Source organism: Penicillium pulvis (genome assembly GCF_028828015.1).
Source record: "Penicillium pulvis strain IBT 33274 chromosome Unknown contig_1_segment0_segment0, whole genome shotgun sequence".
Classification (NCBI taxonomy): Eukaryota; Fungi; Ascomycota; class Eurotiomycetes; order Eurotiales; family Aspergillaceae; genus Penicillium; species Penicillium pulvis.
Genome location: NW_026643074.1, coordinates 1,140,684 through 1,168,634, shown reverse-complemented (window position 1 = coordinate 1,168,634; position 27,951 = coordinate 1,140,684). Strand labels below are relative to the sequence as shown.

Below are 27,951 nucleotides of genomic sequence, written 5' to 3'. Positions count from 1 at the left end.
CTCTGATCTGACAGTCCTTTTAACGTGAGTCCTTCAATTTAAAATAGAATAAGTTGAATTGTAAGTCTAGGGTTGTTAAAGTACTCTGGTCTACCCTCGGAAGAACTTTAGTGCGTCTCCGCCTGCGGCCAGATTGGCTCCTCCACGCATCAACAAGCACATCTCCCACACATTGCATTCCTCTAGCACTCAAACAAACAGACAATATGCCTGGTCCTTTGTCACTTTTCTCCGTCAATGCGGTCCTCGTCATGTCCGCTGACGACGGATCCCGGATTTTCGCCAAATACTACTCGGCACCTCACCCCCCCGCCGGCGCAGCACCCAACTCCACCGATTACCCCGGTGCGAACCCTTACCCTACTCTCAAGGAGCAGCGGGCATTCGAAAAGGGTCTTCTTGAAAAGACCAACAAATCCACTAGCGATGTGATCTTATACGACAACCGCATCGTGGTGTTTAAGATGGAGAGCGACGTGATGCTCTACGTGGTGGGAAGCGCTGATGAGAACGAGGTCCTGCTTTACAATGTGGTTCTGTCGCTCCGTGATGCTCTGGGAATATTGTTCAAGTGAGTTTTGTCTGCAATATGGAAGCGGGCCTTCCAATATTAGACTATAGAGCTAATGTAGTCTTGAACAGGGGTGCCACCGACAAGCGTACCATTGTCGAGAACTACGACCTTGTTTCCCTTGCCATTGACGAAATTATCGACGACGGTATCATCCTCGAGACTGACCCTGTCATGGTTGCTTCGCGAGTTAGCCGTGCCCCGGCTGCCGATGCGCCGAACATGAAGAGCATCGACCTGTCGGAACAAGGTCTGATGAATGCATGGGAGTTTGGCAAGCGGCGTCTGGCCGAGGGCTTGCGGCAGATGTAGAGGGCATAGCGCCGGCTTCCCCCTTTCTAAATATCGTTCTTCGGGGTTGTAAGGTGCGGGTGGAGTATAGTCCAAACTGCCTGGCCTTCCCCTTCTTTACCCTTTTTTCCTGGCTGGCCCTGGCGTGATACGGTTTCTTTTATTCACAGTTGGTCCTTATTTGTTCTTGGGATGGAGGACATCATAGATCTTTCGCATGTTTTCATTTCTGTTCTGCATCCTGCAAAAGCAAGCCTCATTCCGTCGCGTGTGATCTCGGCCGTTATGGCTTGAGCTAATATTTCCAATAGCTGAAAGCGCTGATGACTGCAATGAAAAAGACGAATCCAATAATAAGTACTTTACTATTTCTTAGTTGCATAGCTGAGATATAGACCAACACATACTCCGTAGAAAGCTATAGAAGTGGGTGGCTTTGCCTATTATAGAGCCCGACTTTGGGTCCTGCCCCGCATACGTCACGGTCGAAAATTCCTTTTCTCTCTACAACTCACTACAGCCACGATGAAGCAGAGATTCTCGTCGCTAGACGTCAAGGTATATGGTTGAATATATCTCTGGACAAAAGCATATCACTGACCGGTCTCAGGTTATCACCCAGGAGCTGGCGTCGGAGCTGGTCAGCCTTCGTGTGTCCAACATCTACGACTTGTCTTCGGTACGTTCAATTCCCTGCCATGAAATAATTTCTGAAAGCCGAAGCGCTTACACTAATCTGGGCGTGTTAAGCGCATCTTTCTCTTCAAATTTGCCAAACCGGACCACCGCCGTCAACTCATTGTCGACTCTGGCTTCCGCACTCATGTCACACATTACTCCCGCACAGCAGCCACCACCCCTTCGCCCTTCGTAACACGACTGCGCAAGTTCCTTAAATCGCGTCGCGTCACAAGCGTCGCTCAGATCGGTACTGACCGAGTCATCGACATCTCCTTCAGCGATGGCGCATACCACATGTTCCTCGAATTCTTCGCGGGCGGCAATATTATCGTGACCGATCGCGAGCACACCATCATTTCATTGTTCCGACAGGTCAATGCGGCCGAGGGAGAGGAAGCGAAGCTTGGAATCAAGTACAATGTTACCAATAAGCAGAATTACGCCGGAGTTCCCGAGATCACGTCGAGTCGGATCACCGAGACGATAGAGAGTGCGCAGGCGCTGTTTTCTCAAGAGGCCAATGCTCCTAAGAAGACAAGGAAGAAGAACACAGACATGCTGCGGAAGGCTCTTTCTCACGGTTTCCCTGAGTTCCCACCGCTCTTGCTAGATCATGCGTTTGCGGTTGTGGGGCTTGATGCTGCGACCCCGCTTGACCAGGCCTTAGCCAGTGCGGATATCCTGCAGAAAGTGCGAGAGGTCTTGGATGAAGCAGAGAGGGTCTCTAAGAGCTTCGATGTTGGTGGGAGTCATGCCGGCTATATTGTTGCCAAAGAGGACGACCGAGTGCCAGCACAAACGGATGGTGAAAGTGGGTCGAAGACTCCAGGACTGTTGTATGAGGACTTCCATCCATTTAAGCCGCGTCAGTTTGAGGATAAGCCGGGCTTTAAGATCTTGGAGTTTGAGCGCTTTAATGCTACAGTTGATGAGTACTTCTCGTCTCTGGAATCGCAGCGACTCGAGTCACGGTTGACCGAGCGAGAGCAAGCGGCCAAGCGAAAGCTGGATGCCGTTCGAGATGAACATCGGAAGCGTATTGATGCCTTGAAGAACGTACAGGAGCTTCATATCCGCAAGGCTGGTGCCATCGAAGACAATGTTTATCGCGTCCAAGAAGCAATGGACGCTGTAAATGGCTTGGTAGCCCAAGGCATGGACTGGGGTGAGATCGCGCGGCTAATTGAGATGGAGCAGAGTCGAGGCAATCCAGTTGCTCAGATTATCAAGCTGCCCCTTAAGTTGTACGAGAACACTGTTACTTTATTACTTGGCGAAGGTGACGAAGAGGAGGAAGACGAGGATCCTGAATCTAGCGACGAGTCCGATTCCGACTCGGAGGCCGAAGAAAGAGAGGATCAAAAGAAGGCCGATGTTGCTTCGCGTATGCTGTCGATTGATATCGACCTTGGTCTTACCCCCTGGGCAAACGCTTCACAATACTATGATCAAAAGAAGCAAGCGTCGGAGAAACAGGAGAGGACCGCCCAGTCTTCTACCAAGGCCCTCAAGAGCCACGAAAAGAAAGTGACAGCCGATCTCAAGAAGAGCCTGAAGCAGGAGAAGCAAGTTCTGCGACAGGCCCGTGAGCCGTTCTGGTTCGAAAAATTTATCTTTTTCATTTCTTCCGAAGGCTACCTCGTTCTTGGGTATGTTTCTATATCTTTATATGCATGTTCGTTACTAATCAACTAGGTAGGGCTCGAGATGCCATGCAAAGTGAAATGCTCTACCGGCGGTACCTGAAGAAGGGTGATATTTTTATCCACGCCGACCTAGATGGCGCACTGCCATTTGTGGTCAAAAACCGCCCTGGAAATCCAGATGCTCCCATTTCTCCAAGCACACTTTCCCAGGCCGGTAATCTATGCGTTGCAACCTCGGTAGTATGGGAGTCTAAGGCTGTCATGGCTGCGTATTGGGCGCACGCGGCCCAGGTCTCAAAGATCTCCGAGCACGGTGGTGGAATTTTACCTACGGGTGCTTTCCAGATCAAGGGTGAGAAGAACTTCTTGGCGCCATCGCAGCTCGTGCTTGGATTCTCTATTTTGTTCCAGATAAGCAAAGAGAGTTTGAAGAACCACAAGATTCACTTTGATGCTGGCGAAATCCCGGCTACGGAACCCAAAGAACTCCAAGATCAGCCTTCTAGCACTTCGGAGCTCCCTGAACAGAATGATCAAGTGGAGAACTTTGAGAATCCAGAGAAACAAGAGAATGTGTCTGATGAAGAAGAAGAGGATGACGAAGATGCCAACGGACCTGCCAGAAACCCTCTCCAACGTGGCGACTCCGAGCTTCCTGCTACCAAAACAGAACAGTCTACTGAAACTGAGCCTGAATCGGACTCTGCAGATGAAATTACAAAAGATGAGGAACTAGAGTCTGTGGTCAAGGCCGAGGTAGACCAGGACCTGGCCACCGAGGAGGCAGACGAGACAGAAGAAGCAGAAAACGAAGAAACCGCTTCCAATGCCCAGGAGGCTCCAACAGAGAAAGACGAGGAGAAGCTTTCGGTCCGAGAGCGACGTACCTTGAGACAGGGTAAACCTATCGATCGACCAGGCCAAGCTGAACCAGCACCTACCCGCATTGCACCTACGCGTGGCAAGCGAGCAAAGGAGAAGCGGGCAGCAGCGAAATATGCGCACCAGGATGATGATGAACGTGAACTTGCTCTACGTCTCCTCGGAGCTGGCAAGAACAAGACTGCCAAGGCAGTTGCCGCCGCTGAAGCTAAAGCCAAGTACGAACAAGAAGTCGAAGCACGAACACAGCGACGACGAGCACAGCATGAGCGAGCCGCTGCCGCCGAGCAAAAACGGCAAGCCGAGTTTGCCGAAGGCGGCGGCGACGACTACAATGAAGAAACTGCCGCCACTGAAGCCGCAGACCTGAGCTGGCTTCCAGCCCTTGTCGGCACCCCGACTCCTGATGACGAGATTCTAGCTGCTATCCCGGTTTGCGCACCATGGGGTGCTCTTGGAAAATACAAGTACAAGGTCAAATTGCAACCTGGTGCTGTGAAAAAGGGCAAGGCTGTCAAGGAGATCGTTGGTCGTTGGGTGTTTGAAACTACTACGGGCAAGGTCAAAAAGGATCACGCTGAGGATGTGGGTATTCCTCGTGTTGATGCTGAGCGTCTTCGCTCAAAGGAGGGTGAATTGATTAAGGGGTGGAAGGATACCGAGGTCATCAACACTATGCCCGTGGGCAAGGTGCGTATCATGACTGCTGGCAGCGCTGGTGCTGGCGGTGGTGATAAGGGCAAGGGCCAAGGAGGCGGTGGTAAAGGTGGTGGGGGTGGTGGAAGAGGTGGGAAAGGTTCGAAGAAGAGATAAATAGCACGGCTCTAGATTTGAATATAGATAAGATTCTTGTGAGCTCGGTAAAGTAGATACCGAGATGTGTTAAGACATGGATCCATATGTTACATTTCTCTTTTGTTGTACTGTACTATATAACATGCAGGCCCTCCAGGGCTGCAGGTGGCGATGTGCCCTGATTTTAGCACCTTGGCATCGAAGCAGTGTTACAATAACCTTGGAACTCCCACGATGACCTTGGATTATGTAAAGGAGATTCGATATTTCATGCAATAATTTCTTTTCTTCCATCTAGTTGCTTCATTCATTGATTAATTGGGCTGAAATTGATCTCATCGTGCAGCGCTTATGCCTGATGAGTCATCCGACGTCATGGAAAATCAGCCGCTCTTTTTTTTTTTTTTGCTTTCGATAGACAGATCAGGAGATTGCGCGGGATGATCGACAATTATATACCCTAGATCAGGCCGCGCAGAATACATACAGCGCATACATCTCAGATTAGATACGAGCAGGACCAATTCCGTCTAGAGAACGCTCAGACACGTGCCACTACTGCACAGGCATCCGTTCACGCCCCTCATTACGTCGCGATAGTGCGTCATTGATCCGGCCTTCATATCAAACTGCAGTTCCCCCGTGTTTTCGCTGGCAGTCAGCGCATACTAGCCAGATTTATCACAACAATGGCGGATGAGACACGGGTTGTCTCTGTCCAACGCCTTAACCAAGGCCCCGGGGCCCGGTCCCTGGCAGATTGGTGGGCCGACGAGCGCAAGAGTCAAACACCTGAATCTAAGGCTATCGAAGAAGCCGCAAATCTCCTTCGCACAAATGATACCCCCGTCGCCTTCCCCACAGAAACGGTTTACGGCTTGGGTGCCGATGCCACACGCAGTGGTGCCGTCCAGGGCATCTATCGCGCGAAGCAACGGCCCTCAGACAACCCGCTGATCGTTCATGTCGACTCTCTTGATATGCTTGATCGACTGTTGAATCCCTCCCAAGGCAGCCCTAGTTCAACCAAGACACCGCGAAACTCCCTTCCTCCGATTTATACGCCTCTTATCGAGCGCTTTTGGCCAGGCCCGCTAACCATCATCCTACCGAACCCGTCTGGCTCGGACCTAGCTCCGGAGGTCACTTCGAACCTGACGACCTTTGGTGCTCGCATGCCCTCCTCTCCACTCGCTCGTCTACTCATCCATGCTACTGATCGCCCACTCGCTGCGCCGTCTGCAAATGCCTCTACGAAGCCCTCTCCAACCACGGCACAACACGTCCACCACGACCTGAAAGGACGAATTGACCTTATTCTCGACGGTGGTCCGTCCGGTGTTGGTGTTGAAAGTACCGTTGTGGACGGTCTATGCGACCCACCGGCAGTCTTGCGGCCAGGCGGTATTGGCATTGAGGAATTGCGCGAGGTTCCCGGCTGGGAGAACGTCACAGTAGGCTACCGCGACGGAACCTTAGATGTGAAGGAGATCCCCCGGGCCCCGGGCATGAAATATCGACACTACTCACCGAAAGCGCGAGTCGTATTATTTAAAGCCGGCTCCGATTTGGCTTGCGTGACACGCCATGTTCAACATGACCTGAAAGATACAGCCATTGGTGCCCACAACATCGGCATTGTGCGAACGCGGGAGTGGACGCAGGGCTTAGGCCTTGCCCCGGATGATGTGATGGCCAGTACCATCAAGCCTATCTCCGCCGCGATCAATGATCTGGTCAGCTTCCCTATTCCTGTTCAGCCGACTGGCAGCTCGAATAGCATGACCAAAGTGGCATACGACTACCATCTGGGCTCGGATACGGGATCTATTGCGCATGGGCTTTTCGCAGCGCTACGGGCACTCGATGAGCTTGACGTGGATGTGATTTACGTGGAGGGAATCTCCGACAGCGACGGCGACCTGGCGGCGGCGGTGATGAACCGACTCCGGAAGGCGGCTGGTACGGAGATGAAGGTGTAGATACTTGGCGTAGTATTACGTATTTCCTTGAACTGCGGGGAACTGGATAGAGTTTGAAAATCTGCACATTGGAGCTGGGGTTATACCATTGCTTTTGAATTGAATCTCTTGGACTTGCCTTTTCTAGCTTGTTTTGATGTAACGGAGATCTCCGGTCTATAAAAGTATTATTGGAACCCTAGATGTAGTAATAAGATTTTCAATAATTTATGTTTATTTGCGATAAGAAAATAGAGCCACGGCCCCGCTTAAGATTGACTCATTTGGGGTGAAAAGCCGTTCCTAGAACCACGTTTTTCGTTCCACGTTTCTATCGGCGGCTCAGTTGAGAATTCTCTCCCGCTTTTCCTTCCGTATATAGTTCATCGTCCGGTGCTTCGAAAAAAAAAGAAAAAGGTTACTTGGAATTTCTTCCCACTCTCTCCACCTCATTCGTTTTCAAAATACCAAAATGTGTCAACACCCTCTCCACGAGTTCATCGCAGGTCTCCCAAAGTGCGAGCACCACGTCCACTTGGAGGGCTGCCTAACACCCGAGCTGATCTTCCAACTCGCGGCACGAAATGGAGTGACCCTGCCTACCGACGACCCTGCATTCACCTCCATTGAGACTCTAGCAGAGCGCTACGAGCGTTTCACCTCGCTAGATGATTTCCTCCACTACTACTTCCACGGTATGGCCGTGCTCCAAAAGGAGAGCGATTTCGCCGATCTGGCCTGGGCCTACTTCCTGAAGGCCCATTCGGACGGTGTGCACCATGCCGAAGTCTTCTTCGACCCGCAAGTCCACCAGGACCGCGGAATTCCCTACGAGACTATCGTGGCCGGATTCTCAGAGGGCTGCAAGCGCGCCGAGCGCGAGTTGGGCCTGAGCACTAAGCTCATTCTCTGCTTCTTGCGCCATCTGCCCGTTGAATCAGCTAATGAGCTTTACAAGAAGTTCCTTGCCTCTGGCGACTATGAGAAGGGTACTATCCATGGTCTTGGATGGTCTTCTTCGGAGGTTGGGCCTCCTAAGGATATGTTCCGGGAGATTTACGCTTCGGCTAGAGAAAAGGATATTCGGCTTACTGCCCATGCTGGTGAGGAAGGTGACTCGACTTACATCAGCACGGCATTGGAGCTTGGTGCGACCCGTATTGACCACGGTATCAACTTGGTTCAGGACCCCGAGTTGATGCAGCGGTGTGCGCGCGAGAATATTCTTATGACTGTTTGTCCGGTGTCGAATGTTAAGCTGCAGTGCGTGAAGTCTGTGGCTGAGGTGCCGATTCGCAAGTTCTTGGAGGCTGGTGTTAAGTTCTCCATCAACAGTGATGACCCGGCTTACTTTGGGGCTTATATATTGGACAATTACTGTGCTGTGCAAGAGGCGCATAATCTTTCTATTATGGAGTGGAGGATCGTCGCGGAGAATTCCGTGCAGGAGAGCTGGATTTCGAATGAGAGGAAGGCGGAGTTGTTGGAGCGCATTGAGGTGCATGTCAAGAAGTACCTGTAGATGTTGATTGGTGATGATGATGGTGATACCCTGGGATTTTTCAACATGTATATATGATATTTTCAACTTTATATCAATTAGGGCTGGATCGAGGATCTGATTCTCCCAAGTTCCTCAAAACACGAACATTAGGTTTCGCATATCGTAGTAGATAGCCAGGTATCCACAATTTGGTGGTATCTTGTCGTCTCAATGACCAAAATGAGAAAATTCAATTGATAGAGACACCAATTACATAAAATGGTGGATTTGGACCCTCGAGATAAGCTATGATGCCTGGGAAATCGGGCACCTAAACCCAAATCGTATAGTAAAAAAAGTGGCGGATAACGATTTTATTCCCACATTTACCAAGACTCCCCCGCAGCTGTTCATACCCCCAGTCATTCTCATTGTCGAAAGGACTTGGAAAATAGCCAACTCGACGCTACAATTGTAAGCACTCAGCCAGCCATCCCGTACTCTGCGCGCCTGATCAGCCCAGAGCCAGGCGCATACGCCTCCATCCCACCAGCCTTAGCTTCAAAAAAACCAACAGAACAACTCACCATCTGCTATATAGCTCAGAACTCCACTCAAAGCTCTTTAATCCACTTCGCAACAATGTCGACCAGCGCCTCCATTCCCGACCGCTACAAGCTCGTCTTCTTCGTCCCTCCCTCACACCTGGACGTCTGCAAGGAAGCTATCTTTGCGACAGGCGCAGGTACCTTCCCTGGCGGCACATACTCCAAGGTTTGTTTCCAGACCACTGGACAAGGCCAGTTCCAGCCGAACGAGGGCGCGGTCCCGGCGATTGGCACAGTTGGAGTGGTAGAAAAATTGGAGGAGGTGAAGCTGGAGATCATGTGCCTTGGACGGGAGGTGATGGTCAATGCCGTGGAGGCTTTGAACAAGGCGCACCCGTATGAGGTTGTTGCTTATGAGGTTTACCGCATGGAGAATGTATAGAGGTAGCCGGGTGGTGGATATTGGTGGACTGGACAATAGAGCATAATATGGGTGGATTTCTGTTTTTTTAGTACCTGGAATATTAACAAAGGGCATTATCTTTGAGTAAGATGCAACTTTTAATCAATTGATGGAAAAATGGAGATGTTGATGAAAGTTGCGAGTGTTTTGTAGCGGTATTATGAAGGGAGTAATCTGTCGACGCTGATTGGCTGACAGCCCGCAAAACGTCTTGCCAACTCGATCCGTCATTCTCCTCCATCACCAACATCCCCCAATTCACCTCGATTCTCACCTCCGCCATGGCGTCGAAACTCTTCCCCGTTTCGCGGGCCAGCCGGGTGCTGCGCCAGACTCCCTTCACCTCCTTCAGATCCTTTTCCGCCGCCCCGCAACGCTGCAGCGACGCCCTGAACGTCGTACGTGAAACCCCGTTCCCAGACCCCTCGGCAATGCCCGGCGCAGCCAGCCATACAAGAATTCGCGAGATAGGGCAATGGACTGACAATCATCTCATGTAGCACCGCAACACCCCTACCAACAACCCCAGCATTAAGTTCGAGTTCTCCGCCCAGAACCTCACCCTCGTCGATGAGATCCTCAAGCGCTACCCTCCCCAGTACAAGAAGGCGGCTGTCATGCCCCTCTTGGATCTTGGTCAGCGCCAGGCCGGCTTCACCAGCATCAGCGTCATGAACGAGGTCGCTCGCATGCTTGAGATGCCCCCAATGCGTGTCTACGAGGTCGCGACCTTCTACACCATGTACAACCGTGAGCCCGTTGGCAAGTACTTCCTGCAGATCTGCACCACGGTATGATTCCCACTCCAGAATTGACTAGCAAGCCCAATCCCGGATCATTGGCTTATTCATCTACCTTTAGACCCCCTGCCAGCTTGGTGGTTGCGGTTCCGACGCCATTGTCAAGGCTATCAACGAGCACCTCGGCATCACCCCCGGCCACACCACCGAGGACGGCCTCTTCACCTACATCGAGGTCGAGTGCCTGGGTGCCTGCGTTAACGCCCCCATGGTCCAGATCAACGACGACTACTACGAGGATCTGACCCCCGAGTCCATCAAGGCCCTCCTCACTGCCCTCAAGGACGGTGCCACTGCCACCGGCGCCGGCTCCTCCGCCAAGATCCCTGCTCCCGGCCCGCTGAGCGGACGCGACACCTGTGAGAACAGTGCCGGTCTTACCAACTTGAAGGAGGTTGTGTGGAACCCCGAGACCATGATGCGCACTGACGGTGCACTCGATGCGGCTCCTGCGCAGCAATAGACGTGGATCCCTCTGTGATTTATCGTTTAAAGTTGCATTTATGATTTGGTATGGAAAGTCGTGGACTTATAATCGAGGGTCTAGTGGAGTGTGGACCCCGACCCGATGCTTTGTCGCAGAGCGGGAAAAAATTTAGAAACCGCTGCATCTGCATCGTCTTTCCAGGGCGTCTTTTTTCATTTGTTTACCATGTACAGTATACGTGGCTCCGAAGTTTTTTTTCTTTTTTGGAATGGGAGCCGGGTGCAGATTACGGCATCAATACAAATTTCTTTAGTTTTCCACTTGATTTCATATACATTGTAGACTAGGTATCTGCTGAAGTCTACCAAGATCCATGTACATCTGGATATAGACAAGTAAAGCTGAGCTTGAGTTGCCAAGTAGTCTTTCATGGTGAGATCACAAAGACGGCTTTCATAGATATAAAAACCTTATACCAGCCATGAAAGAACGTACTAGGGCTATGTAAAGATAGCTACAAATAGGTTGCTGATTTACGAATGAAACAAGCCTTTCAATCTTTTCATTTTTTTTTTTTTTCACATTAGATTAGCACCTCCAAGCTCAAGATCGAGCTCTTCTCCTTCACATGTCTGAACATCCTCAATATCTTCAATATCGTCCACAAATTTTGCACAATTGCCTTGACAGGCGACGACTTCTCCACGCCGTTCTTGAATGACATTGACCTCTAGGGTTTCTTTCACAAGCATATGGTAGACATGTACAATCTTTTTCTGTCCGTAGCGGCGAGCTCGTCCAATCGCCTGCTTCATGCCGGCTTCGTATTCATGTTGAGTGGGTGTGTGTAATGGTGACACAAAAATTAGATGGTTTGCACATTGTAGGTTTCTGCGTAGTAAAAATCCGAGGGTTAGTAGTTATATCTTGAAATGGGAGATAGGAGTAATGGAACTGAAAGACCGGAGTAACGCGAATCGGGAACTTACAGTCCAGCGGCCATTGCACCTCCGAGAGGAAGAATCAGGACCTTAGGAGGCGTTGATGTCTTCGGGGGTTCATTGATGAAATCTGAGATTACCGAGACTTGTGCGGCACGGACAGTGCGCGAATCGACTTCTTCAAGTTCAAGAGCTCGGGTGAGAAGTGTGATAATCTCGTCATATTGAGCGAAGACAACGACTTGTTCGCTGTCTGGGATGGTATGGATCAGCTCGATAAAGCGGGTAAGCTTGCTGCTTTCCGTGATAATGGTTGAGCTTTTTAAATCTTTGCCACCTATGCATTTGGATGGCACGGCAGATGCGTCGCATTTCCAAACAACGCATTCGCCTATTATAAGACTGTCCTCAAGACATGCCTTACAGAGGAGGTGGCCACAGGATCGAATGACAGTTAGATCGTTGGTGCTGCGAGATCTGAACTCGCAGCTTGAGCATTGTAGGTCGTCGTCATCGATATTGGATTGCATGGCTTTCATTACAGCGTGGAATCGGATGTCGCGTGTGTTTTTGATACATCCTTTGATCGCGGAATCGATTTCGGCACCCAGTGCCTTTGCGAGGTTGATGCCAATTCTGGCTTCCATGGTTACAGCTGCGGCAATCTGGGCAGGTGTTCGTTCGCCTGATATTCGGGGTTGCTTTCGAGCCTTGGGTTGCTTCAGAGATTTGGCTCGCTTTCGCGAATTGAATTGGGTTTCGTCCACTTCGCTTTCATTGTCTGAGGAAGTCGGCTCGGTCTCATCAATCTCATAAAACTTGTCAGCAATTCCAGTCGCAGCAGCAAGTAATTTTTTCATAGACTTCAATGCTGTTTCTGCCTGCTTGGTTGCTTTGGTAATTCGTGTGTTGCATTTGGCTTCGAGGTCGCTTTGAGCTTGGGACTTGGCTGGACGTGGCTTTTGTTTTTGATCGCGCACCCAGTTGTTGTGAGCCGTGTGAAATTTGCCGATGAGTTCGGTGTTATTTGCTTGGTTCTCTTTATCGCCACATTTGTTGACTGAAGTCCGGTCTAAGAAACCATCCCAGACAGCTAGGCTTGGGTTTTGTCGAGACCTGAGGTAGTAGAATTGCTGGATCAAATTCTTCAGCTTGAGGTCCAATTCCGTCTTCATTGTATGTTGAGCTATGATCTGAGAGTCGCATTCTTTGATGGTGTATGCGTGATCATGTAGCTTGCAGGTGACGGAAGCTTTCAGTAAGACCTCGGTTGGAGATGTACTTGAAAGAAGGATTTCGTTCAAGCGGTCAATCCGTGGATCGTTGTCGGGGTTGGGGAACCTTCGGATTCGGCCCATCTCCAATTCGAGTCTGTCAAAAAGACTCAAATAATCGGCCCGCTCCTGGTCAAATTGCTCGGACAAAATGACATGGAGCTTGACTGGAATATGATCGATGACGGCGACATTCTGGCGGGCAAATTGGTCGAGAAAGCGCTGAGCGTGCCGATGACGATTCTGGTACCAGTCGTTGCTGTGAGGGACTTGATACATTAGAAACTTCTCGACACTGGTCAGGTGGCTTTTCTTTGCCTTCAGTCTCGCATTGTGAGACGGAACGTCGGCGACGTCGTCAATTCCGAGGTGAACGCCCAGGTGGCGTGCAATACTCTTCACGTCAGCGAAATCCCCAAGGGCAGGTGTGCCAGAGAGTATCCACTTGGAACGGGCAGAGAGCCTGAGAAGGGCGGCTGTTCTGTCCTCGTCCACATAAGTGTACTCATCGATGACAAGTCTGTTGAAGTGGAAAGCGTGGAGGAATGGGCACTGCATCGAGAAATCCGGCTCGTCAACATCAGGGATGACGAACGCCTTCCGGATCTCCTCCTCAGTATGCACCTCTCTAGCTTCTTCAACCGGTGACTCCCCTTTGATATTCGACTCGTTAGAGCCGGGAACAGAGCATGCTTCCTGTCGTTGCACTTCCTGCAACCTCTGATTGGCCTCCGCTTGGAAACGAAGGCCGCGGAGTCGACGAGACGGCTTGTATGTCGAGCCTTTTTGGTCATTCCTCACCGCATTGTGGCGATCCAACACCTCCTTAAGGTAGACATTGGGGCCAGCGGTTGCCAGAAGACCATTCAAGTCCTTCAGAGAGTCCTGCGCATCCGAGAGCCAGAGGTCAAAAGTGCGTCCACCTTTGCCCTCATTAGGAACCCGTGCGGCTCCGGTAAACAGCGCAAGCTGCCTGTAGTACACCGGACTAACCAGAACTGTCCAAGAGACGAGAACAATGTCCGCTTGCCGGATGTCTTCGAAAGAAAGTTTCCGGAGCTTGACAACATTGGGAATGGTAATGACTCGGTACTTAGTGCCGAGGAACTTGACGATCTCCGTCTGCCACTGGGTGCAAACGTTGTTTGGCACCACGATCAGAGTTGCATTCGTGGTTAGTAGTCCGTTTTGCAACGGACTGCTCTTCACCGAATTCCTGGACCTCACTTGGTCCTGTTTGAACTGAGAATCTATCAAGCCGAGTACAATCGCGGTTTTTCCAAACCCGACTTCGTCGGCGACCAATCCTCCACGAACGAGTCTCGGGAGTGAGACCTTCACATCCGCTCGCCAGGCCATCATTGGTAAGAGGGCTTCCTCAAGCTCCTCTTCAACGAATGGCCTGATGTCGTCAGCTTCTTGCGCGACCATCCACGTTAATGATCGCAGCTGTTCTGGGCGAAGCGGTTGTGTGAAATTCGGGGGTTGCGCATGACAGGAATCACCCAGGTTGTCCTGGAGGACGAACGCATGGTGACTTTGACGACCCATGTCATGCGCATTCGGGACCAGCCGCCACGTCAACTGAGCCCCGGTGAGATCGTTGATGTCGATGAGCTTTCCGAGTGCGGAATGCGCCATCGACTGCAGATTGACTGCAATTTTCAGCTCCCCCCTGCCGAAGGTATCAACGTTCTCGAAGATCATGAAGGGGGGTGGCCTTTGTTTTACGGCACGCTCGTAGACCGCCGCCTCCAGAGGATCTTCGTAGAGGACAACTCTTTCTTTCTGGTCACGACCCCAGATTAAGAAAGGTTGAGTTGGCTTGCAGGTCCCGCAACTGGTGCTAAGACCTGCAAGCTCAAGGATTTCCCACTGATGGTGGGAAGCAATCGCATCTCCAACCCGTTGAAGAGCCCAAGCAATTCCTGAGAATGCTTTCGGGGCTTTCTCGGAATTGGTAGACGCCCACGACCTCCTGCGCTCAGACAGGCCCAAGGTCACAGCATCATCTGCTGAGAGAGATATCAGGGGTATATATGCCCCACGGCAGTCTCCGCCACGAAAAACCATGTCAGTCCTGAGATCCAAGTGATGGTAGGTAATTGGCTGACCATCAAAGGGACTCAAGACCATGCTGGGAACTTGGTGAAATCGCCGTGCGTAAGCAGAGAGCTTGTCCCGAGTCGTCTTGACAGACACTGGCCGCCAGGTAGGCGGAAGCTCAGCAACGGTTCTTCGCACTTCGTAACCAGGGGTCCTTCGGTGTTCAATGGAGAACACAAACGTATCTTGCGTGATAGGACCAGCCTTGCGAGGATCAAGGAACAAGTAGACGGGAGGCTGAAGCTCCGAGCAATCTTTCTTGTACAAGCATCCTTCAGCGGTTCCGCAATCAGCAAGTCTTTCGTATTTGCCGCGCAAATCCCGATCAAGATGATCGACATCTGCTTGGTCGCAATCGATCTCAAGATGCGTCCACACCCGGGCGTCGAGGTGTGCGGATCCGAGCAGGCCGCAGTCAACCTGGTATGTAGGCACCTGGTGACCCGAACCACGTACTCGGAGAGCGAACTCGGTGCTTATGGGGTCCAGTACCTCCCAAACACCATCGAACAACCACTCGGGGTTAGCGGGACGCATTCTCGCGATCGGCTTTGCGAGTATCTCTCTCAGCACGCATTGTGCCTGGGAACTTCGAGGAGCTTTGGCGAATAACAGCCACTGGAGACCATGACCATCAATCTCAAGACGCACGCTCGCAAATTCACCTTCGAAGGAGACAGTCCAGATCTCTGTCCGTTTGATGTCAGTGAAACGCACCTCCTCACGAAGGGCGCTTTGGACAGAGGAGATGTACTGGTCCCAGGTGTCGTCGTAATTCGTGATGGGCGTATTGTCGAGAGATTGGGGTCTGATTGGCTGGGAGTCCTCACTCCTGAGCTCGGCGAATTTGAGCCGCATGGGGAGGATCTTTCTCAGCATCTGGTCGAATTCCAGTGGTTTGATCCGTTGTCCGTTCATTACCTTTGGCCCATACGCGTGCGAAGGATTTCCAGCACAGAAACAGCAAGCCGTATGTTCACAGAGATGGCACTGGAGGATATTATGCTCAACCCGAGTCTGCTTCTCGCACAAGCAGAGACGGGCGGCTAGCACCGATCGCGCCATGATGGTGGACAGGAAGTCCCTGACATCGGCGTCCGAAGGGCAGTAGTTCTCCATATCAGTGGCAACGAGGCTGTGACCTGCCTCAACTGTAAACAGGGACGTGGGCGGTTTTGTCGTCGGACCAACACTTGCTTGCAGAGTACTTCCTGTGCCCTCACTAAGCACGGACGAAAAAGCAATCAGAGCGGAGAGCATGACTACACCAACGGTGGTCGAGGTCATGGCGTTGCCGGCGAGGTCTTGAAGCTCTCTGGATGATTCATGGGACAAAATTAAACGGTCTATCGGTAGACCTTGGAGTGACAAAGCTTCAAGTCCTGTCAGAGGGCCACCACGAGTAGTGAGAAAGGGCAGACCCATTGGAGTCAGGCACCCAGTCACACCGAACGAAGCGGTACTCTCCGTGCCGCGGTCAGCGCCTTGAGACAAGTCGATGAAACGCTCTTTGTAGTTGAAATCAAATCCATTGGTCAGGGAGACCAAGTATTTGATGTCGAGCGTTTCCCATACTCTCTCCACCTGAGCTTTGAACCACCGATGCCAGTAAAAATCCGGCCCGGTACAGGTACCCCCTCCAGCCTTCGAGCGGCTCACTGGTCGCTGATCACCCGCCGGTAAAGTGTCACGACACACTTGGTGACGCGCCTTGTATCTCTCCCAGGAAACCTCAGCGCGAGCCGAGGTGGCTTCCAAGCGAGTGAAGAGATCCTTTTCGATCTGCTCCAACCTCCGATCATCTGCACCCAACAAGAATGAACTTGTGGGTGAGCTGCACGGGCGGCGAAACTTGGAAACTAATTCCTTGGCGCGGGAGATGGCGAGGGCACCAGAGTCGGGCATCTCCAGACGGCGTTTGTCGACAGCAATCAAGTAACCACGCTCACGGGTATGAGGGATGTAGTACTGCTTGGTGTCGACAATTTCGTACGCCGCTGAATAGCCAACATTCGACCATGCGTCAACGAAGTCTTCCCAGGGAGCTCCTCTAACGTTCTCACAAATGACCAGTCGGGGTCGATACCTGTCGCAGTACTTCAACAAGGCGTTGAAAGTGGAGGCTGACTCTCCTCTTTCTTTCTGGGCCTCCTTCTTGTTGTTCAGCGGCGAGAAATCGACGCATGCGGTCCCAGCGATTAGGATATCAAGATCACCGGGGATTAATGCCGATGATCCATAGGCCGTGTGGGCTTTCTCACCACCCAGTTCCAGAAGGTCCCGGAAAAGGAGAGGCGGCCCAAAGTTCCGTTCAATGTAGCTTTGCTTGAGCGGAACGATCTCGCAACTAAAAAGATGCTCGATCCGGAATCGCTCGCCGTTTATACCAAGGCCTGCGGGAAAGGTCAGCGAGTCTGTTCAATCCACATAATTCCCCAAATAATTCCAGAGACAGGGAAGCAAACAAGAGACAGGTGAAGGTTTTGTGAATATCGAGAACGAGAATAGGGCAAGAGTATGAAGACAACAAGAGAAATGAAAGTGAGTGTAAACACAGCGAGATCAATGAGTATGAAGGCAGCAAGGTGTGGGGGCAGTGAGGTATGAGGGCAGCGATGTATGCAGTAAATTCAGAATGCGGGTCCGGACCCGATGATCCGGACTTCTCACGAACGGCGTTCGTGCGGCTTAACATCTTGCGGGGCAAAGTGGGTCCACATGGCCCATAATAGATCGCACCCCGGGTTTTTCAAACTCTAAACTCAAGGAAGGGAATTGACTACATCAGAACAAGAAGAACTTACCGTGCTGGATCATTTCAAGGGCGAGGAGGGGACTCTCTGTCCCCGAGCACACAGTTGCAACGCGGAGCGGTCGACCGTCCAGTTGCTTGAGGACAAGCTCGAGTCCCAGGCCCATGGCCTTTTGGGCAATATCAGTAAAGATTTCCTCGAGGTTGGACATCGGTGGCAAGTTCCACGCGATGTAGCGGGTTGGAGGCGTAAGTCCATGGACAAGCTCCGGTACTACTGATAGCTCATTCTGAGCGGGTGTCGTGGATGCAGCTGTGACCGGCTGCGAAGAAACCTCAGCTGTGGCCGGCTGAGGAGAGGAGGCATTCCTGCTAGAGGTACTGCGCCTGATATGGCGAGACATTGCAAGGAAGCAAAGACTGTAGACATTTTGTCAGCAATGGAAATATCTAAACTCATCAACTTTATCGAGGGGGTTCTTACGAGGTACCAATATCGCTGGCGCTTGAGGGCAAGGAGTGATCACGTGCAACACGTGATGAATGGAAAGAAGTGGGGCGGAGAGAAGGAAGACGGAGAAAAGTAAGAGCGAAGCCAACTTTAATGTCTGGGAGGGCGCACGCTATGAGTCGTGCTTTAAGACTAAATTCATGACCAAATGCCATCAAATTCTCTTCCAGGCAGCGCTAATTGTATTGACCTAGACTAGAGTGAGATTATTTGTCCCAGCAACCATTGCGAGTCAAGAAGATCATCCTTAATACACGTTCCTATGTTGATCGTGATGGTTGTAGTATTAATAACGTCAGGTGTGCATGCATGTAGATGGACGGTGGAGTACAGCAAGAATGCCATCGCACTGTGAAAGAACTGCAGGATGGTATTACCACAAATATTTAGTCATAGAAGGGCATCTTGATTGAACAACGCAAAGATTATTTTACCACATCACAAGCGCAGTATTCGAAATTCGTAGTAATATTATCGAGTAAATACCCGGGCACCTACTTGCTCATAATAGACTGCCCTAGAACGTGAAGGTGATTAAGGAGGAATACCTGCTAAGCCGGATTCTTTTCTTACCTAGGATTGAAAATGTAGGGTAGCATCATTTTGTATACTGGCTTTGAATCAAGCAAATCTATTTGCTCTTTAATACCTGGAAGATCAAATACAGTAGCATTATGCGGAGTAAAAGTACTGCGCTACGCTAAATTGGGTTAGGAGGTGTTCAACTATTTTTTTGTAATGTTCGATCATCATTTGTCCATGTTGAAAGATGTTGATTTGCTGCTTGTTCTAGGAGGACAGCTAGATAAAGCTGATATGCAAAAGTCCAGGTCAAAGAAAATCACTCCATGCGCCATCCCTCGCCAGAAAAGATTAGAAACCCAGGTTTGGGGACATCAAACTCAGCCCCCCAAAGAAAAAGGATTAGATCAGTTGGTGCAGGATTAACCTACGATGCCATAAAATCCACTAGCGCATACCACCTTGCATTAACTGTTGACGAAGCAGCATGATCTGGTTACGTTCCATAGGGGGCAAAGCATCGATAGCAGATTGTGGCATAGCAAGAACTTGTTGGAGCAGCTCATCTTGGCCAGCCACAGGTTGAGGTGGTGCGGCCTGCGGAGGTGGTGGAGCAAATGGCGTGGTTGCAACAGGCGGTGTCGAGATCTGATTAGGAGCACCATAAGATTGATAGCTTTGATGGGCCGCAGCTTGGGGTTGGGCTGCCTGCTCGACAATGGATCCAAGAAGCTGGTATTCGACAAGGTTCATCAGCAACAGCGCTTGAAAAATAGCATAAGCAAGCTGTGGTGCTTGGCGAAGAAGCTCCGTGGCGCGAGCAGGGTCAGCTACTGCAAGAGATTTCATCTGCGTAAGGACATCGAGGAGTTGGTTTGGAGGGAGAGAGGCGAGAGTGTGGGAGATAGCATTCGGGCAGTCGAGGTGGGGTGGAACTTCGACACCTGGTGGGAGAGGAGGCAAGGGTGCAGCGCCAGGAATTTGTTGCATTTGTTGTGTAGGATCTTGAGCTGCAGGTTGCGACTCTTGCGGGTAGTCTGTAGGAATGGAATCTTTCTCGTTGTTGTGAGGCCAGTCGACACGGATCTTGCGGCCCATAATTTCGTAATCATTGAGATTTCGGACTGCTGAAGCTGCGGCATCGGCATCGACGAAGTCTGCGAATCCATATCCCTTGGGCTTGCCAGTCTCCGGGTTCATCATAAGGCGGAACTTGGTGACGGTGCCTGCTGTGCTGAGGAGGTCTTTCACTTGCTCCTCAGTGAGGTCTGCGTGCATTGTTAGCAACCCACACAGAAGTATGAGGAGTTTCGAGGGGTTTCGGTACTTACTGTAGGGGATGTTCCCCAGGAACACACTTTTTCCCGTGCGATCAGGCGCCATGGTTGTGATGTGTTGATGCAAAGGAAGGTTTAAGGTTGATGAGCGAAAGAAGGAAGATATTTTGCCGGACTTTGCATTGACCGCCTAACCAGCATCTTCTTCGAACGTCCCGTCTTCCTCCACACCATCAAACTTACCTCTACAAAACCTTCACATCATGTCTCAGAATCAACGAGAGGCTTGGGAGCGATTGCAGCTCATGCTGCAGAAGCGCAAGGGTAGTGTTGGTGGTGGCGGCCGCGGTGGTATGGGCTTGGCCGGTCTTATCCTGCTCGGAGTCGGCACTTGGGCAGTCTCGAATTCGCTCTTCAACGGTATGGAAAGGACAATGCGCATAGTTGGGGATAACATCTAATGCGCTTTCATTCTAGTCGACGGTGGTCACCGTGCTATCAAGTACTCGAGGGTCAGTGGTGTGAAGAAGGAAATCTACAACGAAGGTATGATGTGACATCAACTCCGACAAGAAACCGAGCTAGGGACTAACCTTTGTATTCACTCTTAGGAACCCACATTCGTATCCCCTGGTTGGAGACTCCCATTATCTACGATGTCCGCGCCAAACCGCGCAACATTGCCTCCTTGACCGGTACCAAGGACTTGCAGATGGTCAACATCACTTGCCGTGTCCTGTCCCGGCCCCGCGTGGACGCTCTGCCTCAGATCTACCGCACTCTGGGTCAAGATTTCGATGAGCGTGTGCTGCCCTCAATTGTCAACGAGGTGCTGAAGAGCGTTGTAGCTCAGTTCAACGCCAGCCAGTTGATCACTCAGCGTGAAAATGTTGCCCGTCTGGTCCGCGAGAATCTGGCCCGTCGTGCCGCACGCTTCAACATTGCTCTTGACGATGTTTCCTTGACCGTAAGCAGCCACATTGAAATCTATTGATATCTTAACTAACACTCAACCCTCTTTAGCACCTGACCTTCTCTCCCGAATTCACCGCTGCTGTCGAAGCCAAGCAAGTGGCACAGCAAGACGCCCAGCGTGCGGCTTTCATGGTCGACAAGGCTCGCCAGGAGAAGCAGGCTTTCATCGTGCGCGCACAAGGTGAGGCTCGTTCTGCGGAGCTGATCGGAGATGCGATCAAAAAGAGCAAGAGCTACATCGAGCTGCGCAAGATCGAGAACGCTCGTGCGATTGCCCAGGTCTTGCAGGAGAGCGGTGGCAAGAACAAGCTCTACTTGGATACCCAGGGCTTGGGGCTGAACGTCAACGCAGGCAACGAGGAGGGCAAATAAATTACATTAATTTGGCGCCGTGGAGAAACATCTGTACAAATAGCTTACTTAGGAGCATCCGAACGTGGTCTCTTCTCTTTCATTCTGTTCTCAGGGTTCATAAATGGATTTTAGTAGATGTGCGAGCTAATTACCCTAGGTAGCACCTAATCCGGACTTGACCGCAGAAGATATATTTTCCGAGTTGACGCGGGGACAAAGGCGGCGAGCGGGAGCTCCACCAACTTTTTTTTATCGGTCCGATATACCAAGAATATCACCTTCACATATTCAAGAGCCGAATTTATCTCTTGGTAAGTAAAAAATTACTGGAAATACTTTATTCAAATATCTCATGAATTCGAAGCGCATGGACAAAACAGCTAACGCAAAACTCTAGAAACCATCAAGATGGCCGACCCCACCAACGACCCCGAAATCTCATTCACCCAAATCGACGTCGATGTCGACATCCAAGAAATTCTTCTTGCAGCTTCTCAACATGATATATCCACTCTCCGGCGCCTAGTGCGCACACAATCCGCGCTCCCAAACGCCGCGAATGTCAAAGATCCAGAGACCGGCTACTCGCCCCTCCATTCCGCTATCGCAGCCTGCGAGCCCGAGGAGGCCGAAGAACAGGCGAATGGCGTGAACGGCGCTCACGAAGACGAGCATACGAAGCTGTTGAAGTCTGGTGTTGAGACTGTCAAGTTTCTTTTGCAGGAAGGTGCTATCTGGAACGATCTCGATAACAACGATGAGACGCCCGGCTGCATTGCACGGAGAATCAAGGCACCGGAGCTGTATGAGCTTGTAGTCGATGCTGGTGTACGGGCAGAGATGCTGCTGAGCCGATTGGAGGGGTATGAGGAATTGTCTGATGGTGATGACGAGGACGAGGAGGAAGATGCCGAGAACGTCCAGGCCGAAGTTGAAGACGAGGCTGCTCCCGAACTCGTCGATGCCTCTGAGGCAAATGTTGCAGAAATCACATCGACTGGCGAGAGAACAGGGCTTGCCAACCCCGAAGTCTCAAACCCGGGCTACCTCAACTCTTCGCTCAACATTACCAACGAACGGATCCTCGACGCAGACCAAAACGGTGTCATGATGAGCTGGGAAAGTTCAATCATGAAGAACTCGGCACAGAAACTGCTTCCACGGCCAGGTATGAAGGTCCTCAACGTTGGACACGGCATGGGTATCGTGGATGGATTTTTCCAGGAGCAGAGCCCTGCTTCGCACCATATTATTGAGGCCCACCCCGATGTTGTTGCGGAGATGAAGCGACGCGGATGGGATTCCAAGCCTGGTGTCGTGATTCATGAGGGCCGATGGCAGGATATCATGCCTGACCTTGTGGGCGCGGGCGAGACTTTTGACGCTATTTACTACGATACATTTGCGGAGTCTTACAATGATTTCCGGGAGTTCTTCTCGGAGCAGGTTATTGGATTGTTGGAGCAGGAAGGAAAGTGGGGATTCTTCAATGGTATGGGAGCTGATCGACAGATTTCGTACGATGTCTATCAGAAAGTCGCAGAGATGGATCTCTTTGAGGCTGGCTTTGATATTGACTGGGAGGATATTCCGGTGCCCAAGCTGGGTGGTGAATGGGAGGGTGTGAGGAGGGCTTATTGGGTAGTGGATAATTACCGGTTGCCACTGTGCCGGTTTATGGATTAAATATCCCACTACTTAAGGGATATTAAACGAAAAGGATGACCGCGATTTGCAACCCTTGAATTGTCTATGGACAAAGTATATGCGACGCTTGGAAACGCTAGACAAGAAAAACGAATAAAATACAGAGACGCTCATGAAATGCATCTGCTCATAGTTGAATGAGATCCACTTCTGAGAAATCTGGTGGACTGCGGCTGAAGATTGTCCGGCACTTGCCATCAAGAGCTTGGTACTCGTTACTGATCCAAATATGCTTGGTGAACCGTTGTGTCCGGTAGATCTCGTCATCGCTTACTCCAAGATCATCACGAGGAATCCAAATCACCGGCTGTTTAGCGCGGAGAGCCTCGTGTTGAAATGCGCGTTGTACCAACTGATCGCGCTCATCCGGGGTGAGATCTTCCAATTCATCATGAACACCTGCAAAGAGAGCGTGCCCCAGTTTGTTAGACGATGGTTCTTGATTTTCAGCATCAAGGGCCATCTTGTCTCGCAAGGACTTCATTGTAGGAGTAGAGGTTGCAGAGTTAACCCCATAGAATTTGGACCGGCGGTTCGATGACCGGGAGGCCCAGGAAGGCCTTTTACTACCCAGCTTGGGTGTCGACAGTAAATCCTTCGACCCTTTATGCTTGAGATCACCCTGATCCGTATCGAGGGTCTTTAGTTCAATTTCTTGATCCTGATGACTTCCGTCATCCCCAGGCGGCGCAATGCCATGATCAACAGGATGATGATCATCTTCATCCTCATCCTCATCATCCATGGGAAGTCCAAGTCGAGCATGCTGGGCACGCTTAAACTCTTCGTCTCGACGAATGGCAGCATCTTCCAAGGTGATTGGCAGATACCTGAGCAGAGGCCCAAATGCGTCGCTAAGGAGCATTTGATATCCAAAGGTAAAAGCGAGGATAAAACACATAACGATGCCTTGGCCTTTGCAAGCCAACTTACCGTCCTCATTTTCAACTAAAAAGAACAATCCGATCAAACAAATCTCCATGATATAGAGACCAGTGAAGAGTTGATAGATGGCCCGAGGAAAAAGAAGACCTCCGGTGTCAAAACGGAACTTAGTGACATAAAGCGTGTTGTAACGATAGACGAACCAGAAGAGGCCGAAGGTGACAACGTTGAACACCAGAATTAGAGGTGCAACCACACTGTAGATCAATCCTAGGATAGAAGATTAGCAAACGTTTTGCGTCAAATAGACATAACAAAATTCACATACCAATTGAGGCCAAGGTGGTATACACGGGGAAGAAAGTGCCCCATTGCATTTGATGAAGGTTGGTTGTGCGAGCCCACTTTTTTCTGGCGGTTTTATCCAAAATCGGAGCAAGGATGAACCAGCTGATCAGGTTGACGATTTGCACGAGAGCGCCGGCGCTCACAGACATGGCTTGCAGAATCATGTAAGAGAAGAAGTAGTTGCTAGACCTGGGGATGTTTTGCGCCAAAAGTGTCGGCCAGCTAGTCACATCGGTGGCCTTCTCAACAATGGTCGAGAAACTGGACGCGATGGTGACAACCAAGAACAGCTGCACGATCAAAAAGGCAAAATAGTACATCTGGACAGTCAATTCAATGGTCATACCGGTGTGCACGCCCTGCTTTTTACTCAGGAATCGAAGGCACACGGGAAGCAGAGCCATCAATATAGCCAGGAAAGTCGCGGGCAGAATACCTTGGATGGCTGAAATGAACCATGACGGTAGCTTTTCAAGCCAGGCTAGCCATGAAAAAGAGTCTTCTAGGTAGGATAACTGCGACAGCAACCCGGTAAACGCAACGGGGAAGGCCCACCCAACAACCATCGCACAGACAAGCGTGACTATAACGAAGGTACGCAGGTAGCGCTCCCACCACTTCATGGACATATTGTCCCAAATCACGTCATCAGGAGAAATCTCCACGATTCGTGGGGCCATCTGCTTAGGCAAATGATGGCTGACTGACTGACAAGCCATGTGCGCGGCGATCTGATGATTAAACTGGATAAATGCCGAGTTCATCAATGGAAATCGCTCGGGGTTTTGCTGATCGATTTCAATCTCCAAATTCAACCGGGCGAGCTCCTTCCGACAATAGTCGATCGTATCGACCTTTCTTCCAATGAGCCAAATCGTCGGCCATTTTCTCCACTTGAACCAAGGAAGACGCCAAGTTTTCCGGTCCTTTTGTCGAATGTATTTCTTCCACAAAGGCTCTCCATAATTTTCCTCGTCGTAATCCTCATTGTATGCGATTGGGTACTGCTCTCCATCTTTCTTGTCTTTGTGCGGGCTTGCTTTCTCATGATCAGATCCTAGTTTGTGATCAACGCCAGCAGGGGTATCGGGTGCAGTGAGAGGGTGCTCATCCGGCTCTGGGTCATGTTTAGAATGCTTGGAGTAAGACGAGCCGCGGGATTTCCAGAATGGTCGTTTGGGTGGAGGTTTTCCGTCCTGATTCACGGTGCTATCACCCTGGATAGGCTCTGGTATCTGGGATATGGGGGTGGGAGGTGCGAGTTCGGAGCCAGTGGTGTCGGCAGGAGAGTAACCCGGGGGCATAGGTTGGCGAGGTGGCAATCCACCGTCAATAGATTCTACAAACCCTCTATTTCGGGTCAGTGTGTGGTCGAAGCCACCTTCCACCTTCTTCAGACCACCCATAAGGTTTTTACCCAACTTTCCAACACCCATACCAACTGCCCCAGCCGCTGCCATGGCTGGATTAAATATCCCGTTCCGGGAGCCGTCTGATGTGTTCCGTTGATGTCCTTCTGGCTCACGATGTAGGACCTCTTCCAATGTATGAGCCTCATGGGGGTTACCGGAGCTTACACCGGGTCCCATGGCCATTTCCGATGCGCGTTTATCGGTGGCCATCTTTTCTCGATCCTCTGCGCTGATCTTGTCCTTCTTGCCCTTCTTCTTATTCTGCTTTTCCTCCGCTTTCAATTGCTTGAGTTGAGCCTCCTTGCACTTTCGGATCAAGGAAGTTTCGGCCGCCTCAAGCTTGGCGGCAACCTTGACTCGTCTTTTCACCTTGTGATTAAGCTCATCAAAATTGCGGTTGATCCAGATGTTTCGAATGCCACCTGGGAAGACGTCGAAGAGATTTTCTAGGGCTTCGATATTGAGCCAATCAGACGGGATAGCCGTGACCAGCACGGTGGTTGCGGAGGCACGCAGTCGGTGTTGTGGAGAAGTCAGGTAAGCCTGTCGCATGCGAATATATCCGCGCAGTTCATCGAAGAAGATGAAACAGATATAAACAATTACAAGGACTGCCATAATCAGATGGGCCCAGTAGCGGTGGGTGTGCTGGGGTTTGACATTTCCCCATGCCAGTTGATCAAGGCCAGTCACATCGAAGCGTTCTCCGCTGGTGCCATTCTGGTACGTAGTCCCCTTGCCACCCACGTAATTGATAGGGATTAGTACCGGTAAAAGGACAAATGCAAGAGGAAGGAAAATCTTTAATAGCATGCGCAGATAACGCAGGAAGAAGTAGGCATCCAGCCCACTTTTCTGGATAAATTCGGCACTGGATGTCCGGAAGACTGGACCCACCCAGCGAAAGAGACCTGGGGGCGATGGTGTAGTACGTTCTCGATCCGGAACAAGATATGTGCGTGGTTGACTATTGTATTTAGCATGGGTAACCTCACAGTCTGGGCGAATGAAGACTCACTAGATGCGAGTCAATTTGCCTTTAAGTATCATGAAGCAGCAGAACTCGACTGCGAAGATGACAAAGGCTGTCGCCAGTGAGGCCACGAATGTCGAAACTGACTCTCCCTCATCCGCCTTGCCAGTACCGCCCGCATTCTCCAGGGCCTGTTCCAAGGCGTTTGTCATGGTTGATAATTGACGATGCGAGCTACGGGTAATTCAAGCCACCAAATCAAGGCGGTGCAGTTTGTGGGGTATCGAGCAAGGTTATCAAGCCCCGGTAGAGACCAGGGGTACCTCCCTCGCAATTATCGGTATCTTTCTCGCTGGGTTCGAGGACGGAGATAGTTTTTTCAGGTGGGAATTTGAATGGATGAGGTGAACATGGTCGGGCGACGACCAAGAAGTATTGCGATCGAAACAATGCGCGAGCGAAGAAAATTGACAACAAAGGCGCTAGGTTGGAGAGTGGAGCAGGTCTATACCTGTTCTTGTGAATGGTCACACTATGACCGCAGTGGCTAATGTTTGGGCTGGCGCCAGGGAACGTGACGGGCCCCCCGCCGGGTTCAAGGATGATGATTGGAAGATCGTGGGTATGCCGATCGGCTGTAGAATGACATCAAGCGCCTGGTGAAACGGCCAAGCAGATTCCGGCGGCTTCAGAGAGCGCCTTTTTCTTCGCTTTGTGTCGAGATTTTCTATTTGTGTTTTCTTTGACCTGGAAAGGAGAAGCCAAATGTTTCCGAAGGGAACTGCGACCGCCAGCGCCCTTGGCAAGCGGCCTTTCAGTCCCCAATCTAATCTCCACTGTCGGAAACACCAGAAAAGGGGTATGGTGCTGCTGATTGGTGCGATTGGACTGTGGCGGTGCGAACTGAGCCAAGAAGGGAAGAGATTTTCAAGCACCGCCACTCATTACCTGATTCGGGGGGATCCGTTTTGGTTTTTTAAGGCTGAAGCGATCCTCAATGGAGAAGAGTGGGACGGCTCTAATGAAATTGCGCACTGCTAGCGAAGGGGAGTGGGTTCCAACTCGAACATTAGGACCGCTGTCTTACCGTAATTTGAACTGTATGTCAATTGTACATGTTGCTTGACATTGGTTTCGGCTTCCCTTTCTCACACCCATTATACAAAGAATTTTCCTTTCAGAGTATTTGTGGTTCCGCCTCCAATCCTTACATACAAGCACCTTAAAATGTCATTTTCCACCGCTAGGATACCCTGGAGCGGCTTTCAATAGCAACAGTCGATGTTTTAACGCTAAATACCTAAGGATGTAAGGGATGCAAACATTTGATGTTTTTCTGCCAAAAACAAGAGAATTAGATTGCTAA

The 27,951-nt window shown here is 50.8% G+C and overlaps 11 protein-coding genes across 11 annotated transcripts; 8 read left to right on the top strand and 3 right to left on the bottom strand.

Annotated features, from left to right (window-relative positions):
- Window positions 1-206: 206 nt before the first annotated feature.
- Window positions 207-883, top strand: N7503_003390 (coatomer subunit zeta; the record flags this gene model as incomplete). Its single annotated transcript, XM_057062937.1, has 2 exons — window positions 207-571; window positions 643-883. 2 exons carry the CDS (start codon window positions 207-209, stop codon window positions 881-883), a joined length of 606 nt encoding a protein of 201 aa, XP_056923852.1.
- Window positions 884-1,350: 467 nt separating this feature from the next.
- Window positions 1,351-4,884, top strand: N7503_003389 (putative DUF814 domain protein; the record flags this gene model as incomplete). The annotated part of the gene is made up of 4 exons (XM_057062936.1): window positions 1,351-1,420; window positions 1,473-1,541; window positions 1,613-3,192; window positions 3,243-4,884. The coding sequence occupies exons 1-4, from the start codon at window positions 1,388-1,390 to the stop codon at window positions 4,882-4,884; spliced, it is 3,324 nt and encodes a 1,107-aa protein (XP_056923851.1). The 5' UTR covers window positions 1,351-1,387.
- A 671-nt stretch (window positions 4,885-5,555) lies between these two features.
- N7503_003388 (L-threonylcarbamoyladenylate synthase) lies at window positions 5,556-6,848 on the top strand (the record flags this gene model as incomplete). Its single annotated transcript, XM_057062935.1, has 1 exon — window positions 5,556-6,848. The coding sequence occupies one exon, from the start codon at window positions 5,556-5,558 to the stop codon at window positions 6,846-6,848; it is 1,293 nt and encodes a 430-aa protein (XP_056923850.1).
- Window positions 6,849-7,299: 451 nt separating this feature from the next.
- Window positions 7,300-8,349, top strand: aah1 (adenosine deaminase; the record flags this gene model as incomplete). The annotated part of the gene is made up of 1 exon (XM_057062934.1): window positions 7,300-8,349. One exon carries the CDS (start codon window positions 7,300-7,302, stop codon window positions 8,347-8,349), a length of 1,050 nt encoding a protein of 349 aa, XP_056923849.1.
- Window positions 8,350-8,952: 603 nt separating this feature from the next.
- N7503_003386 (uncharacterized protein) lies at window positions 8,953-9,300 on the top strand (the record flags this gene model as incomplete). The annotated part of the gene is made up of 1 exon (XM_057062933.1): window positions 8,953-9,300. The coding sequence occupies one exon, from the start codon at window positions 8,953-8,955 to the stop codon at window positions 9,298-9,300; it is 348 nt and encodes a 115-aa protein (XP_056923848.1).
- Window positions 9,301-9,602: 302 nt separating this feature from the next.
- N7503_003385 (complex I 24 kDa subunit family protein) lies at window positions 9,603-10,584 on the top strand (the record flags this gene model as incomplete). Its single annotated transcript, XM_057062932.1, has 3 exons — window positions 9,603-9,719; window positions 9,822-10,112; window positions 10,183-10,584. The coding sequence occupies 3 exons, from the start codon at window positions 9,603-9,605 to the stop codon at window positions 10,582-10,584; spliced, it is 810 nt and encodes a 269-aa protein (XP_056923847.1).
- Window positions 10,585-11,126: 542 nt separating this feature from the next.
- Window positions 11,127-18,025, bottom strand: N7503_003384 (putative SNF2 family helicase; the record flags this gene model as incomplete). Its single annotated transcript, XM_057062931.1, has 3 exons — window positions 11,127-11,439; window positions 11,538-17,262; window positions 17,674-18,025. The coding sequence occupies 3 exons, from the start codon at window positions 18,023-18,025 to the stop codon at window positions 11,127-11,129; spliced, it is 6,390 nt and encodes a 2,129-aa protein (XP_056923846.1).
- Window positions 18,026-19,101: 1,076 nt separating this feature from the next.
- On the bottom strand, window positions 19,102-20,037 carry N7503_003383 (putative polyadenylation factor subunit CstF64; the record flags this gene model as incomplete). Its single annotated transcript, XM_057062930.1, has 2 exons — window positions 19,102-19,922; window positions 19,986-20,037. 2 exons carry the CDS (start codon window positions 20,035-20,037, stop codon window positions 19,102-19,104), a joined length of 873 nt encoding a protein of 290 aa, XP_056923845.1.
- Window positions 20,038-20,194: 157 nt separating this feature from the next.
- On the top strand, window positions 20,195-21,278 carry N7503_003382 (prohibitin subunit PHB2; the record flags this gene model as incomplete). The annotated part of the gene is made up of 4 exons (XM_057062929.1): window positions 20,195-20,351; window positions 20,409-20,477; window positions 20,543-20,898; window positions 20,955-21,278. The coding sequence occupies 4 exons, from the start codon at window positions 20,195-20,197 to the stop codon at window positions 21,276-21,278; spliced, it is 906 nt and encodes a 301-aa protein (XP_056923844.1).
- Window positions 21,279-21,668: 390 nt separating this feature from the next.
- Window positions 21,669-22,946, top strand: rmt2 (protein-arginine N5-methyltransferase; the record flags this gene model as incomplete). Its single annotated transcript, XM_057062928.1, has 1 exon — window positions 21,669-22,946. One exon carries the CDS (start codon window positions 21,669-21,671, stop codon window positions 22,944-22,946), a length of 1,278 nt encoding a protein of 425 aa, XP_056923843.1.
- A 148-nt stretch (window positions 22,947-23,094) lies between these two features.
- N7503_003380 (putative DUF221 domain protein) lies at window positions 23,095-26,797 on the bottom strand (the record flags this gene model as incomplete). The annotated part of the gene is made up of 3 exons (XM_057062927.1): window positions 23,095-24,122; window positions 24,181-26,579; window positions 26,631-26,797. 3 exons carry the CDS (start codon window positions 26,795-26,797, stop codon window positions 23,095-23,097), a joined length of 3,594 nt encoding a protein of 1,197 aa, XP_056923842.1.
- Between the last annotated feature and the right edge of the window lie 1,154 nt (window positions 26,798-27,951).